Source organism: Chinchilla lanigera, unplaced genomic scaffold (assembly GCF_000276665.1).
Source record: "Chinchilla lanigera isolate Chin_1 unplaced genomic scaffold, ChiLan1.0 scaffold00123, whole genome shotgun sequence".
NCBI lineage: Eukaryota > Metazoa > Chordata > Mammalia > Rodentia > Chinchillidae > Chinchilla > Chinchilla lanigera.
Window position 1 is genome coordinate 329,623 of NW_004955524.1, and position 15,380 is coordinate 345,002.

At 43.4% G+C, this 15,380-nt stretch overlaps 1 protein-coding gene across 1 annotated transcript; it reads right to left on the bottom strand.

The window, feature by feature from the left end:
* Window positions 1-1,980: 1,980 nt before the first annotated feature.
* Window positions 1,981-13,818, bottom strand: LOC102019312 (zinc finger protein 627-like). The gene is made up of 5 exons (XM_005409479.2): window positions 13,765-13,818; window positions 13,167-13,307; window positions 5,724-5,850; window positions 5,445-5,505; window positions 1,981-4,826 (listed from the first exon to the last, which is right to left on the bottom strand). Exons 1-5 carry the CDS (start codon window positions 13,816-13,818, stop codon window positions 3,509-3,511), a joined length of 1,701 nt encoding a protein of 566 aa, XP_005409536.2. The 3' UTR covers window positions 1,981-3,508.
* Window positions 13,819-15,380: the final 1,562 nt, after the last annotated feature.

Here is a 15,380-nt window from a genome sequence, read left to right on the forward strand (position 1 = left end):
CCCCATATATCATATCCATGCCTAATGTCACCTAATACTGATAAGAGTGCTACTAAAATAGAATCAATCCCACCTTTGAAAAACTGCATAAAAACACAACACTTGGGTTGCTTGAGTCAACATTTGTGACAGTGCTGAGGACATGTGCCAACATGTTAGTAGCTGACATTAACAGATTCGCCACTGTGAGGTATGTGATTTTTGAAAGGTCTGTGTTCCCTGAAGATTATTTCATTCTCTGTAAGAGGGAAACATTCGGGAGAATAAAACAGAGAGGATCATCTTGAGTTACTAACAATACTTAAGTTATGTAATATAAACAGAATGAAAGAAACATAACTCATAAATGAAACAGATGACAAACAAATTTCCTTTAATATTACACAAAAAAAGTTACATCTCCTCATCTTCCATAACATGTTATAAACACACAGAAGCAACACCTGTGGAAAGAACAGAAGTCTGGGGGCTTTGTGGACCATTCAAATAGAGTGCCCCAGCTAACTTCATACAGAAACAGTAAAAATATTCCACCATGAGATGTAAAATACAGCCCCTTTCCCACTAAATTTGGGTATAATTCAAAATAAGTTCAACCTGCTGTTCACTTCAATAATCACTTGGATAAATAACCTTAAAGCACCAAGACTCCTTTTGGAATCAAATCAGAAGTCGATGTGAATTTCATTACCCTCATGGGAAAACGCCACGATACACAAGACAATAACCCTTCTCAAAATGGGGGTGCCGGCACACTCTGCCCAGCAACACGATGATACGGCTGTATAGAACAGGGAGTTGAAGAGCTGGGCACGATGGCACATGCCTGTAATCCCAGCACTTGGGAGGCTGAAGCAGGAGGATCGTTCCAAGTTTGAGGCCAGCCTAGAGCTACAAAGTGAGCTCAAGGCCAGCCTGAACTGCATAGCGAGACCCTGTCTCAAAAAGAAAAGAAAAGAAAAAAAAAAAAAACAAACCAAACGGAGTTGAAAGTCCTCAAATGGTGTCAACCAGATTCATCTAAGACACTTGTGGCCCAAAGAACTGAGAAATCTCAAGTTCCAGAGTCACGTGTGTAAACTTGAGATCATTATCACATGCACTAAAATGTGTCATTACAAAGACGATGGACTTATACTCATACGTTGTACAGAATCATGACGGTCAATCCCACCAGGCAGGACTGTCTTCAGTGCTCCCTACTCCCTACCCCAACACACGAGCAGCTGCAGGACTCCAGGGGAGCTGGATATGGAAAATAAAGACCAGTGATGACACCCTAACTCATGCACTGACTTTCATGCAGAACAGAGATACACCCCACCTTGAATATATTGTCAGGTGCCACCTCTGACTTTGTTTCTGTGTGGAAGGTGTTGAGACAGGGTCTCACTTTGCTGTTCAGGCTAGCCTTGAACTGAACTCACAGCAATCCTTCTGCTTCCGCCACCTGTGTGCTGCGATTACCAGTATATGCCACCATGCCTAACTCAGGATCACGCTTCCTTATGAGGCTGGGTGGACAGTGAGCTATTCTGGTCTCCCATGTGCTCAGGAGTGTAAAATCATATAGTCATTACCGTACCACAGAGAAGACACTGCAGTAGATGATTCTTCCCAAATGTGGGTAAATCTGAGTGACTGAAGCCTACTAAAGCTAGGGTGACTCAGACTCGGCATTCGGTGGAACAGGCCTGTAATGTATTTTCAAGTGTTGACATTACAACGAGTTTATGAAATTGTAGCCCTAGGTTGTAGCCCACCCTAGGTTGAAAAGCATCTGTACTTTTAAGAGCCGACTACACTTTAGGAAATACTTCTTAGTTTAGATAGCAAAGTCGTAAAGGCCTAAACCAGCTAAGGAAAACTGGAGCAGGCCTCACATTCACAACACGACCGAGTCTCATAAAGACATGTCACATACCCTGAACATCAGACAATGCTCTTCAGACGCATGAAGAAAATACAGATGAGACAAAATAGTAAGAAATCCTACATATGTTTATCTAAAGTTGATGAAACACACAACTGGGTGCAATTCTCTCTGCTCCATAATGTGACTGGCTGGTACTTCTCATACATTAGCTTTCCTTCACTTCATTACTACAGCCTTCAAGGTAAGAACTATGACAATGTCAAAGACAGAACTAAGTTCACATCCTAGTGCACCCCAGCGGGAGATGCCTTACTGAACCAAACAGCAATCATTTCCTCTAAAACAAATGCAAATCCCACCAGAAATGGAAACTGCTCTCACTGATAAACCACAGAGGCAGTTATGGTGTACGGATAGATTTATTATGCTACGACTTTACACCATAAACCACAAGAGGCATAACCCTGGTGTACTCTGGCAAGACATCAGTCATACCAGCATGCTGTACTTTTTGGCTATGATGAGTGAAAAAATTACAAGTCAAAACACAAGTTATAAGAATATAAACATGAAAAGTAAAATTTCCATAGGGAAAGATACATCTGTAGTTATAAGTAAGTGATATTTTTCAACAGCAAATGTGATAAACTTATAATCTTGCTCTAATGTCATATTACAATGTGATATTTGTAACTATCACCTCAGTAAATGAATATGATAACACTGTTATTCTATAGGATGTTTGAAATCATAAGCTTTCTAAAAAGTATGTACAGAAACCTTGCTTGAAAAAATATACATCAAAAGCAAAAAATATAAAAATCACCTACAAAGGCAATTTATTCATGAAATACAAAGTTACACACACACACACACACACACACACACACACAGAGTTCAGAACCAGCCACATCAGGCCAGTAGGAAAAACCCAACAGTTTAAAAAAATTCATGTTTCAATAGTCAATTAACCACAACATTATTCAAAAAATGACATAAAACTTAAGCCTAAAAATGCTACCTATTAAAGTTATACCATACTGCTTAAAGAAAACTTGTTATGTCACTTCCGTGTTTGTTTTCAAGAACAATTACATTAAAAAAAGAGCACAGTGGAGTATGTCTGTAATTTCAGCTACTCACAGAGGCTGTGACAGGTGGATTACCAGTTTGAGGCCAGCCTTAGAAACACAGCAAGATCCTGTCTCAAAAAATAATCTTGAAAACTTTTACACAGCCAGAGATCTTCCGTAATGAGTTACTGATAATCATAACACATGTGTAACTTTTAGTACATTTCCTTCAGGTGATATATTCTTTGGAGCACTGTACACAAATTAATTTGCATCGACCTCATTATATTACTCTCATTTACAAAATTCTACTACATACGTAAGCACTCTTCACAGGACTCTAAAACTATTTTTACAACTGGCAAGTTTCATGGGTTTTTCACACGCACAGAATTTTGACCCAGGGTGCCTTTTTACATGGGGATCATTTGAAGACTTCACATCTCTTCGAGTAATCTCCGCCATATTCTGTAGTTTCATATCAGTGTGGAACCAAAGGACTAGACACATTCCTACACACTACAAACTTATGGTTCTCTCTATGTGCCTTTCCATGTTCCTAGAAAGGTCCTGTGTTAATGATGCCTTCTCCCTTTCTGTATTTAGGATTGCTCTCTAGGGCCAGTTCTTTCACATTTGTGAAGGGAACTGTACAGATTGGAGGCCTTCCTACCTTACGTATGCAGGATTTCTTTCTAGTGTGACTTCTTTCATGTCTTCTTAGGGAACGGGAATCACAGTAGGATTTCCCACACTGCTTACATACATAGGGTTTCTCTCCAGTGTGAGTTCTTTCATGTATTTTAATATAACTGGAAGAACTAAAAGCTTTCCCACAATACTTGCATATATAGGGTTTCTCTCCAGTGTGAACTCTTTCATGTACTCGAAGATAATTGGACCAATGGAAAGCTTTCCCACATTGCCCACATACGAAGGGTTTCTCTCCAGTATGAGTTATTTCATGTTTTCTGAGAGATCTGGGAATGTGGTAGGGTTTCCCACACTGCTTGCATACATAAGGTTTTTCTCCAGTGTGAGATTTTTCATGTATTCGAATGTAACTAGTAGAACTAAAGGTTTTCCCACATTGCTTACAAACATAACGTTTCCTTCCATTGTGAGCTTCTTCATGTCTTTGAAGAGACCTGGAACAACTGAAGGCCTTGTCACATAGCTTACATATGTAGGGTTTCTCTCCACTGTGAGTTCGTACATGTCTTCGAAAAGAACTAGAAAAAGCGAAAGTTTTCCCACATTGGTTACATTCATAGTGTTTCTCTCTAGTGTGATTTCTTTCGTACATGAGAAATGAACTGGAACCGTCAAAGGCCTTATCAGGCACCTGAAACTTATAGGGTCTATCTCCAGTATGAGCTATCGTGGGTCTCTGCTTGTGCGCAAGACTTGTGAAGGTGTTCCTACATTGCTTACCTACATAACTGTGACTCCTGAAGAGTGTCCCACATTGCTTATATTCATGCTGTTTCTCTCCACAGAGAAGCTTTTCATGGTTTTGAAGAGAACTGAAACACCTAAAGTTATCACATGCTTCACTTTCATAGGGTTTCTCTCCAGCTGGAGTCCTTTCATACATGTGAAACCACTGGGGAAAACGGAAGGCGTTCCCGGGTTCCTCAAATTTATCCAACATCTCTCCATATTCCTCATACACATACGGTTCCTGCTCAGTGTCCTCCCTGAGGGACAAATTTAGGAATGAAGGAACAATAAGGACATTTCCACAAACATGGCTTTCACCTAGTTTTACTCCAGGAAAAGTTTTCATGTTCCCAATAGGATCTGGAAGCGGGCTGAAGATTTCCCCACATTGACTACCTTCTTTATATTCACAGAAACTCTCTACCACTTGACTTCTGCAAAAAATGAGAAGCACATTACTAAGGGTGTGTTTATGAATGATTTACAGGGAGAAATGTTGGTTTAATGCTAACAAGAACTTTTGAAAATGAATGGAGTGCTCTGCAGGATGGCTCAAGGGCAGCTATGAGCAATACAAGGTATTTACATAGGGCAGCGATGGGAACCTTTTAGAGCTTTCAATGATACAGATAGCCTTACATCGGTTAGCCTGCTGCTAACGACATCGGTTCACCAGCACTGATACATGTTTCTGTACCATTTCCAAATTAACTATTTTATAAAGTCTGAACACCTATATCATATTTACATGCACTTGAACATTCTTCACGTAAAAGGCTTGGGATCAAAGGCATTTTCAATTATTGGCATATTTACACATATGTGACAGGATATGTTCAAATGGGTGCAAGAACAAAGTACATTTTGTTCATATATATCTTATACTCAAGCACTGAAAATAATTTCAGACAATATTTTGAATAATTCTGAGCTTGGGAACAATGTCTATGAATATTGAACCACCAGATAATATCACTTAGGGCATCCTGGTAGTGCTTCAGGTATTTCCAATATTGGAAGGGACTTTGGTTTCTCTTGCAAGTGCAAATTACCTTAGATTTCTCCTTGAATTTTCATATTCATCTTCAATGTTTTGCTCCTCCCAATTTTTTCCTAAAAGGTAGAGCCAGGAAAAGAATTATGAATATAAATGAATAATCTTGAATATACAAGATCATAGAAAACATATTCTAGCTAGGCTGATGGTACAATGCTATCACAGTATGTTCATCAAAATGTTCCATTTACATGTTCTGACTTACAGAACAGCACTGATCAGCAGGAAACACCTGTTCCTTGACTGACTAAGTAAAGAAGCAAAGTCACCATACCTATAGCAGCCAGGTTCCAGAAGGTTTCCTGTATCACATCTCTGTACAGCCTCTTTTGTGAAGGATCCAGCAAAGCCCACTCTTCCAGAGTAAAGTTCACAGCCACATCCTCAAAGGTCACGGACTCCTAAATCATCCCATATATTAAAGAAGAAAGGGTGAGACTCACTGGAGATGCACTCTCCTCATCACGAGTTCATATGGGGCCATGTTCTCCAAATAGTCCACTCCTGCTTGTCACGCTTACTTTCTACCTACACATACAACCTCTCCCATAGAGAAATTCTGCCACTAGATCAGAACTACTTGGAAGAGAAACAGAAAACAAACGACCACGTAACTGCTGGGTCATCCCAATTCCTCTTGTGCACAGGGTCTGCAGCACTTCTCCTCAGGAAGTTCTACTACTTACTATAAACAAAAGGGCTAATACCAGCAGTCCAGAGACTGCTAACATTAGAAACTGTTGTGAACAAAGTCTGATTTTTTTGTTGTTAAAAATCTGATCATTGCTGTTATCTGGGAAATGCCATTGGGATGGACCTCACTGAATTTACTGTGAAGAGGTGCTAGAGGTTCTCAGTGTATGACAACAATATGTTACTTGTTTAACTCCCTTTTTGTCCTTGTGAATATTTGCAATTTTCTGATAAATTCATCACAGGGAGTCAACATGCTCCCAAACTACACTCTGCATGGTAAGACACTAATGGGCAGTGCTGACAGATACTATGTATCACTTCTTGCCACTGGTTACTTAGAAAACCAAGTGCATCCTGTAACTGCACATGTAAACAAAAATAGACTCACAAGAGAGCAGACATTGCACAACAAACAGTGCCAGAAATCAATCACACACAAAGCAGGCACAAATAGGAACAGACCTGGAACATGGTTTGTATTCCCAACATTGCATGGACAGTAATCACACAATACTAAAACAGGAAAGATAAAATCTAAACACTCTGAGAAGCCACATTGAATAAATTTTGAATAATCCATAGTATTTAAATCTATAAAAACTAAGGAGGTAAAAAACCAAAGGTCAAAAAACAAAGTGCAATACATTCAACAAAAAGGATTAGCATGTAGAGCAGAACAAATAAAAACATGATTGAAAAAATATCAAAATAAATGCAACTCAAGATAAAACATCATATACCAAACAATATCTATGGCCTTCATAGAGGAAACATCCAAATACGTAAAAGAAAGTGTGGAGGACCACGGAAAGCAAGCAAACAGTTATGCTTGGAGGTCAAACTGATGTGGTGCAATGCCAATTCCTGTACTTTGAACTGTACTACAATGTACACACTGTTTCTCTTTAATGTCCAAAGAACACATTGTGCATTTTTACCTGAGACAGAAGCACTGTTTATAACAGCACCGAAAAGTAACCTTGAGGAAGTGGCACCCAATGTGCCCTGGAATGGAGGAGGACAAGAGCTGACGCACTTCAGGCAGCAGCAGATGCAAAACACACGGAAAGAAAGGAGGAATCTCGGGGTTTCTTTCCACTCCCTTTAACACTCATTCACTGAGAGTTGGGATGTGGCTAAAGGACACTGCTAAGTGAAATATGTGTGTGAAGACAGAAAAAGTAGCCAAGGAATCAAGATGTGGTCTACTATGGTGCAGCATACAGATGACCCAGGCTCGCCACCAAGGCCCTGTTTTAAATCTTAATGAAGGTGTCAAAAATATTTACAACAATTAAACAATCTGATCAGAAACTTTATACTTACTCTTTTGAAAATAAACTCCATCATGAATAATTTAAAGGTCACACTGGGAATGAACATACTAATATCCGTACTGTACGTTGTCTCCTTGTAACTTGGCAGTATGAGTGGTAATTCAAAGCTGTGGCAGTGATAAAGAGAGCACGTCACAGCCAGAGATCTCCAGACATTTAGCAAGCAGGGACAGTGCACAGGTGGCCTTTGGGAGGAAGGGCAGGCCAGCAGCCGGAGTGAGGAAGGCAGACACAGGAGCGGGCCAGCACCCACACACCCTGCTCACACTAAGCAGAGGTGTGGATCTGCTAAGGACAGATACTGACACTGAGGATGAGAAGGAACCAAACCGAGAGCACACACACAGAATTACTGCTTATGTAGCTGAGGCTAGGTGAGCGTCAGGTGGGCAGGAACCAAAGTATTCAAAGAGGTACCACAAAAATTCACTCCTTCAGACAGAGGCCTGGATGTTCCCATTCTTTCCAGGCTTCTTCTGATGTGTGTCAGAAAGGGAAAGGAGCACTGAAGGCAAAACACTGTCACCAAATGTCAAGAAACAGAGTCACACATTTCTGCTTTTCCCCACAACATGGAAGGACACAGGAGGGCAGTGATTCCCCCACCCCAGAAGAAAGCAAAAAACAAAGCAAAACCAAAAAACAATTGTAACACAGAAACTCTTCGAAACTCAGACAAGTAAGGATAAGATGCAACCCATTTTCAACAAACTGGAGAGACAAAGGCAGGCACGGAGCAGCACAGCTCACTACAACAGAAACCCGTAAGCAGAACAAGGGTAAAGCGTCCCTGATGAACTGAAGACCGAGAGAAGAGCCCTGAGATGCAAAACCTCCGGGAGGCCCCATGTTAGCAGGCTCTACAGATCTGTGAGTTTTATCTCCAGGAACCTGCCACAGCTCCTCTGTGATCAAAAACTGCCGCTTCTGACAGTGGGGGAGAGCGAGGGAGGCATTTTAAAAATTCTTCTTTTACCATACGTTCTGTATTTTTAAAAACAACAAAAAAACCCCACCTATTTCCCAAAAGCCTGACCAACTGGGAGACTGGGTGGCGGGGCGGAGAGGAGGCAAATGAAAATCCTAACTTCAACCTCTCTCGTCTTTACAACTCAACACTGGAAAAAGATTCCCATTTCTGAAGTTACCTTAGCACACCACTCAAATGTCATCTTAACAATTACATCCCACCACCAATACACAGAAACAGGGAAACATGGCTCTTCACTGGAAAAACTAATTGAAAGAAACAATTCCTGAGGAACCTCATGCACTATGACATGAAGTCTTTTAAGCAAACTTCTTACCTATGCTCGAAGGAGCAGAAGCACCCATGGTGAAAGAACAAAGGAAGAACAGGAAAGGATGTATCCACAGAACAGCACCAATGAAGAATTTGAAATTACTGAAAATTATGCAAGTGTAAGGTACAGGTTAAAGGAGATCAACACTACAGGGTTTCCAGGGCAGATTCCAGAAAGCAGAACACAGAATCAACTAGGATGAAGATATAGTGAGACCTTGTCTCAATTAAAAAAAAAAATCCAAAAACAACTAACATGAAGATGAGCCAGTTAAATTCATGCAGCCTGAAGAAGGGAAAGAAAACATTAACAGAACGTGTCTCTGATATATTTGCCATGCAAGATGGTGGGAAGAAGTAAATAGGTTAAGTAAAGAACTCTGATGAAAAGAATAAAATGCACAACTATTCTTCATTCTTCCATTTCACTTTAACTTTTTTCTTTTTTACAGAGAGTTGGTTTTCTTTTCTCTAGCTTATTTACTCTGTCCTTTTGTCAGTGTGTACAGATACCGTCCAGAGTTTTGCCATGTCTTCATTAACAGACAAGCATTTGTTTACTGATGGTATCAACACTATACCACATGGTTACAGCTCCTCACAGGAAACTCAAGGACAGCAAGTATCTGCAGAACGGCAAGAGGAGGCGGGAGCATTTCTACAGTCCTGGCACTGTCCTGAAATATTAGACCATTAGGTTAAACTTGATTTATATTCACTGCGAGTAGGTTTTTCTAACACTGGGCAATCACTAAAACAATTTTAGGAAACAAGCCCACCTAGTCACAGAGGAGTCAAAATAGAATCATATAAAATGCCCAATTAAAGAGAGAAGTCAGAAGATGATGGAAACTTAAAAACTGAAGAAAAAGTAGAAAACATAAATATGGCACAGTACTTCTTACTCCAAGTACATCAATGACTAGTGACTGCTGATCATGACTGTCAACCTCAGCGAATGCAGCACACTTCACAGACAGCAAAGCACACTCCAGGGTTTGGGTGGTCACAGGCCACAACCTGGGGGCCGGGTCCCAGCCCTATGCTTCCTGCTGCTTCCCGGGGCCAGGAAGTGAGCAACTGCGCTCCACCGTGCCCTCCGTCATGAGGGTTCTGAGGAATGAGACCTCTGAAACAGCAAAACCATCATTCCTCCCTGCAGTCGTGCTGCCAGGCACTCTGTCCCAGCAAAAGGAAAGCCGACCAACACAACTGATGTAAACACTCTGGACTGTATCTGTACACACTGACAAAAGGACAGAGTAAATAAGCTAGAGAAAAGAAAACCAACTCTCTGTAAAAAAGAAAAAAGTTAAAATGAAATGGAAGGAGCTGAAAGGAATCAAAATTTTATTATGATGACTACAGTTAAGAGCTTTTTATTGCATTCTGAAAAACTACTGCGGGACCAGGGTACTGTAAGTGTTCTCAACAGAAAAATACGATACACATGAGAATGCATCTATTAACTATGTAGCTGGATTTAGCAAGTTAACAGTGTATACACCCAGCACAACTGCTTTGCTCTGGAGAAATGCCCAGGGCCCGGGAGCACCTTCCCACTCCAAGTAGTCACCACACACATCCCTGCTTTCCAACTTTGGCAATAATGAGCTGAACTGAATACCACAACAAAACAAGCAAACTCCTTAGGTTTTTTCCTGTAGTCCCGTGGTCTTTAACCACCCTCGGCCTTACCTAACACAAAACCCTGACTTTGCTGTCACCCTAAGAACAAAGCCTACTCTGCGCCAGAAGCAGACCTTGCCTCTCTACAGTGCCCTCCTTTCCCACCTCCTTTCCACTCTTGCCTGCTCCTCCTCGTGAAAGAAAAGCCATTTTCTGCCTAACTTGGGTGATGCTTATAGACCTCAGAGTTCAGGCTTCCCTCTAATGCAATACTCCTTTCAAACAGTCAGCTCCTAACTCAACAGTCACTCTTATTGTCTTAATTATTTAATTATATTTGAGACACAGTCTCACTATGTAGTTCAGGCTGGCCTCAAACCGGCAGTAATCCTCCTGCTTCAGCCTCCCAAGTGCTTGAATTACAGCTGTGCATCACCATGGTGGCTTCCCAGTCCTTCAGTTTTAAGCAACAATGTCTAAAATACCCCAGGAATGACAACCTTAACCTAAGACCTCAGCCTTAAACTCTTCTCAGAGGCCGCACCAACCCACAGTAGCAAGCAGACCCCAGCTTTTCAGAGTCTCCGTAGCAAGCGCTGTTTAAGCCTCCTGTGAGTAGCCAGGGATACCTGCAGGGCAGATGCACAGAAGAAACAAAGGCCCCCAGGACTTCGCATACAGCTCTACATTAACCTTACCTTGAAGTCACAGGCATGCACCCTTTGTCTTCATAAAAGACTGTTCAGTTGTTTTAAAAGAGAAAATACCCAGTGCTCAAATATTCCAGTAAAACCACTGAAATTCAGTGTTTATGTATGCACATGCAAGAGGAAAATTAGCCACAAGTTTCACTGCTTGACAAGAAAAACACAAGTACCCATCCCTTTCAGACAATAAAGGTGTCATTTAATTCTTACGACAAAAAATTACTTAATAAATAATTATATTTGAACATTTTGGGGGGTTGCCTCTGAAAAGCAGGTATCAAAAACAAGGTTCTGTTACTCACTGTAACAAGAGCCTCACCTTGGAAGATGAAATGATATTTTGAAGTGTTTGCAATTCATTAGTTTGTTTACATACTGACTTGAGGAAATGTACTTATTTCCCTACAACAACCAAGCCTGTTTCTCTGAGAGTCTCTTTTTGTTTTGTTTTGCTTTTTGTTTTTTTTCCAGTACTGGGAATGGAACTCACGACCTCGCGCTTGCCAGGCAGGCGCTGGGCCACTGAGCTAAATCCCAGCCCTTCTCTGAGATTCCTAACTCCAGTAGAATGCTTAAGACTAAGCCTCGGAATTACAGGTGAGCACATCCCACCCTCACAAAAGAACAGACCATGTACTGTACATACTATAAAGAAGAAATGTAAAAATAATAATTTGTAAATAAAATTCTGTTTTTGGTCTGGAATTGAACCTCGGGAGTGCTGAGCTCTAGCCTAGCCCTTTTTACTTTTCGAATTTAGAGACAGGATCTCACGACACTGTTCAGGTTGGGCTCAAACTTGGAGTCTTCTTGACTCAACGCCCCCAGGAGCTGAGATTATTGGTGTATGGCATCATGCCTGAGAATAAAATTTAAAATGTTAACAAACGAAATGTAAAGCTAAATGCATAACTTTTTTTCCCTGAAGTCCACTTGTTACTGGCTTATGAGTACATTTTACCATATCTTTCTAACTATTGTTAAAATCTGAAGCCAAACGTGATTTTACAGGATAACAAACGCAGGGACAGTCAGCACAGAGCTGGAAGTTAACACGTCTGAATGAAATTCGAAGCACCAAGTGAGCTCACCCTTCTCTTCACATCAGCCTACCCTCGCACACACTGGTCTGTGAGGTCCTGTCTGCCCCAAGCGGATGGTGCTTTGCGGTTCAGACGCCACCTCAACTGGGTGAGCTCTCCCTGTCCTCGTTCATGACTCCGAGAGAGTCCAGGGGCCAGGCAGCATTTCACCTCGTCCTCCCAATGCCATCGCGTACTTACTGCTACCGTCAGTGTGCGCAAGGAGTGGAACGTCCTGACTTCCCAAAGGGGCGCCCATTCAGGTGAAGAGTACGGGAGAGTCCTCCCGGCCCCAGCCCACCAAGGAGGTGCCCGCGAAGCCCCAGTCCTCTACTCCTCCTGCCCTCCAGGACGCAGGGCCCGACATTCACTAGACCCGAGACGGCCACTGGGGGCACACTGGGTCACCAGCGGCACCAGGAGACAACGGAAGAGCGAGCTGAGGACGCAGCAGCCTGTCATGTAAAGCGAAGGTGGTACACGCCCGTCATCCCAGCGCTCGGGGAGGCTGAGGCAGGAGGACCCCAATTTCAAGCCCAACCTGGCCAAAAGAATGAGACCCTGACTCAAGGCGCGGGGGGCAGAAAGAAAGGGAAAGGGACAGGATGAGGCCTCAGGCGCAAGGACCGATCGCACTGGGGGGCTGCCAGGCGCGCCCCTCCACAACGCTGCTCACGGCCCCGCCGCAAGCGCCCACAGCTACAGGCCCCGCCCGGCTCACGCCAACCCCGACCACACACATCCGGAGCCGGACTCGGCGTCTCAGCCGCTCGGGAGGCCGAGGCGGGAAGCCTCCGAGCTCGGTCAGCCTGGAAACACGGCAACTGTACTTGAAGCTTTTTCTCCCCGGCACACTCAGCTCCATCCTGTGGAGATCGGAAGCCGGAGCCGCTCACGGCCGCGGTCCCCGACCCCCCCTCTCCCGGGGAGGCACAGGCGGGTCCCGGTGCCGGCGGAACTCACCATTCCGGGATCCCAGGGGTCCCGGGCCTCCCCTCGGACCCCGAGTCCGGCGTCGTGTACAGTGAGAAATACGGCCCCGCACAGGAAATTGCTAGGGCGGTGGCGTAAGTAAAATCCCGCGATATTTGGGTCGACACGAACCTACATACAACAGAGTCCCTGATTGGGTGGTTAGCACAGCACCGCTGATTGGCCAGAGACCGGAACTCCCGTCTGCTGCAGAGTGTCACGTTACGGTGGCGCACCGGCCTGGGAGAAGGAAGTGACAGGTTCCAGCCGAGCACCACCACACCCTCTGTGATAGTTTAATAACCTCACGAGGGGCTGATGGGATGCAGAATACCTAAATGGACCCACAGCTATTTTGTCAACACCTTGCACTAAAGTCAGGCGGGTGTGGTTTAGTACCCGGAAGTGACGTCATGTAGCTGCTCGCTGAGATGATGATGTCGAGGTCAGATTCCCTAAAGCTAATCATAAAGGCCCACGATTTAAAATTTACATTTTCCCCTTTAAAGTTTTCAGACTATGGTTGACTTGAAGCTGTAGAATATGAACTTGCTGGCAACAGAGTCTACTGAATCATAGTTGACTTCACACCGGATTTCCCGTACACTGGGTCAACTTTCTGCCCAGAACCCGGGCAGCCCATCCTCGAGAGACTTTCCGGGCACAGCCAGCGCTTCACCTGCCATGAATGGATCTTGCTCTTGAGGCTGTCACGGCTTGTGCTCCACAGGAACTATCCGGTCACAGAGGGGCCCCCTTTCATTTCTCACCTAGATACCGCCCTGTTGGTCAATTGCTGCAGCAGCCCAACCACATAATCCCGAGCTTCACCGAAGCAGTGTCTCTGTAACCGTTCCACCACTGTGGCAGGGTTCTGTTGGGCCTGAGGATTGAGACATTCTTTGAAATACAGGCGCGGAAACCCACCCTTCCCAGGTTCTTCTACTCTAAGGCCATGGATAACCAAGACTAAGGGGACAAGTTATTGTACCTTTCGAAGCGGTGGATGGAACTAAATATTGGCCCTCTAAAACCTATATTGGAGTGACTGAAGTGTGCTGCATGAAAACGCAGGAAATAGGCCCACTGTGGCCTTAGTAGTGAGTCTCACGGTACCAAGGACACCCTGGGACCTGCTGCTAAATCCTTCTGTGCTAGCAATCTGGGGCAGTGATGGAATGCACCACAGTGACTTCAGGGTCACTTTTCCACGGCCTTGATCCTGACTTCCTTCTGTCCACACCAATATTCTACATGTTTGCTTGGACACTTCCTTGGTATTCTCCACTAGGCAAACTTTGATTCCTTATAGGGCAAGACTGAGAAATGTCCAGTGTCCTGGTCACCACTGGCCTTTACCTTTCACTCTACGGTGCTAAGAAAGGTCAGCGGAGACACTCAAACAATAAAGCTTTGGGATTTTCTGTATCAAATATACTAGTCCGTCACTCAGAAATTTTGCACTTCATAAGTCCTCGGACACAAAAAAATCCAGCCAAATGCCGCACTGTAAGAACGCACAATTCCCCAGTTTCCAACAATATTTCCTCATCTAAGTAATTCATTACTGGCTTCTGCCATTCATGTTCTAATCGACATTGTGCTCAAGGTCACTTAAGTGATTTCTAAGCGGATTCAGGATTTTCAGTAGCTCTTCTCTTTCTCTGAGCCTTCACTTGCCCAACCTCCATGTTCCAATTACAGCACTGCAAGTTCTTTTTACCCCAATTATTCGTAACAAAATTGTTCCAGCGTCCACTCCCTAATTTCAAGGCCACTTCCGTATTTCAGGTACTTGCTGCAGCAGCCATTACTCTTTCTGCACTCAACGTGTCCTAGTTTGACTGCTATAAAACAATACCTCACCTGGGCAATTCATAAAAAACAGAATGTCCCTATAGTCTTTGACACTGTAAAGACCAACATCATGGCACCAGCACCTGATGAAAACACTTTTGCTGTATGTTCAAGAGCAGAATGCAGATAGGCAAGAGCGGCATTAATCAACGCCTAAGGATGCAGCACTCATGACACAAGCACCTCCAAAGGAGGATCCACTGCCCATTACCTTTGCATTGGGATTAATTTTGCACACAGGATTTTGGGGGAAGAATTGAAATAGCATGAGATCTGTCATTTTCAAGGTGAAATCTGAGCACTGGCTTATATCTCCAAGAAGCTAAGTATACAATATTCTTATTTACA

Coding starts and splice junctions, on each gene's coding strand:
- LOC102019312 (XM_005409479.2), bottom strand. CDS start 13,818: ATGGGCTGCCCGGGTTCTGGGCAGAAAGTTGACCCAGTGTACGGGAAA. Junction 13,308..13,764: donor CAGTGTACGGGAAATCCGGT/GTGAAGTCAACT, acceptor TGTTGTATGTAG/GTTCGTGTCGACCCAAATAT. Junction 4,827..5,444: donor AATTCAAGGAGAAATCTAAG/GTAATTTGCACT, acceptor CATTTTTTGCAG/AAGTCAAGTGGTAGAGAGTT.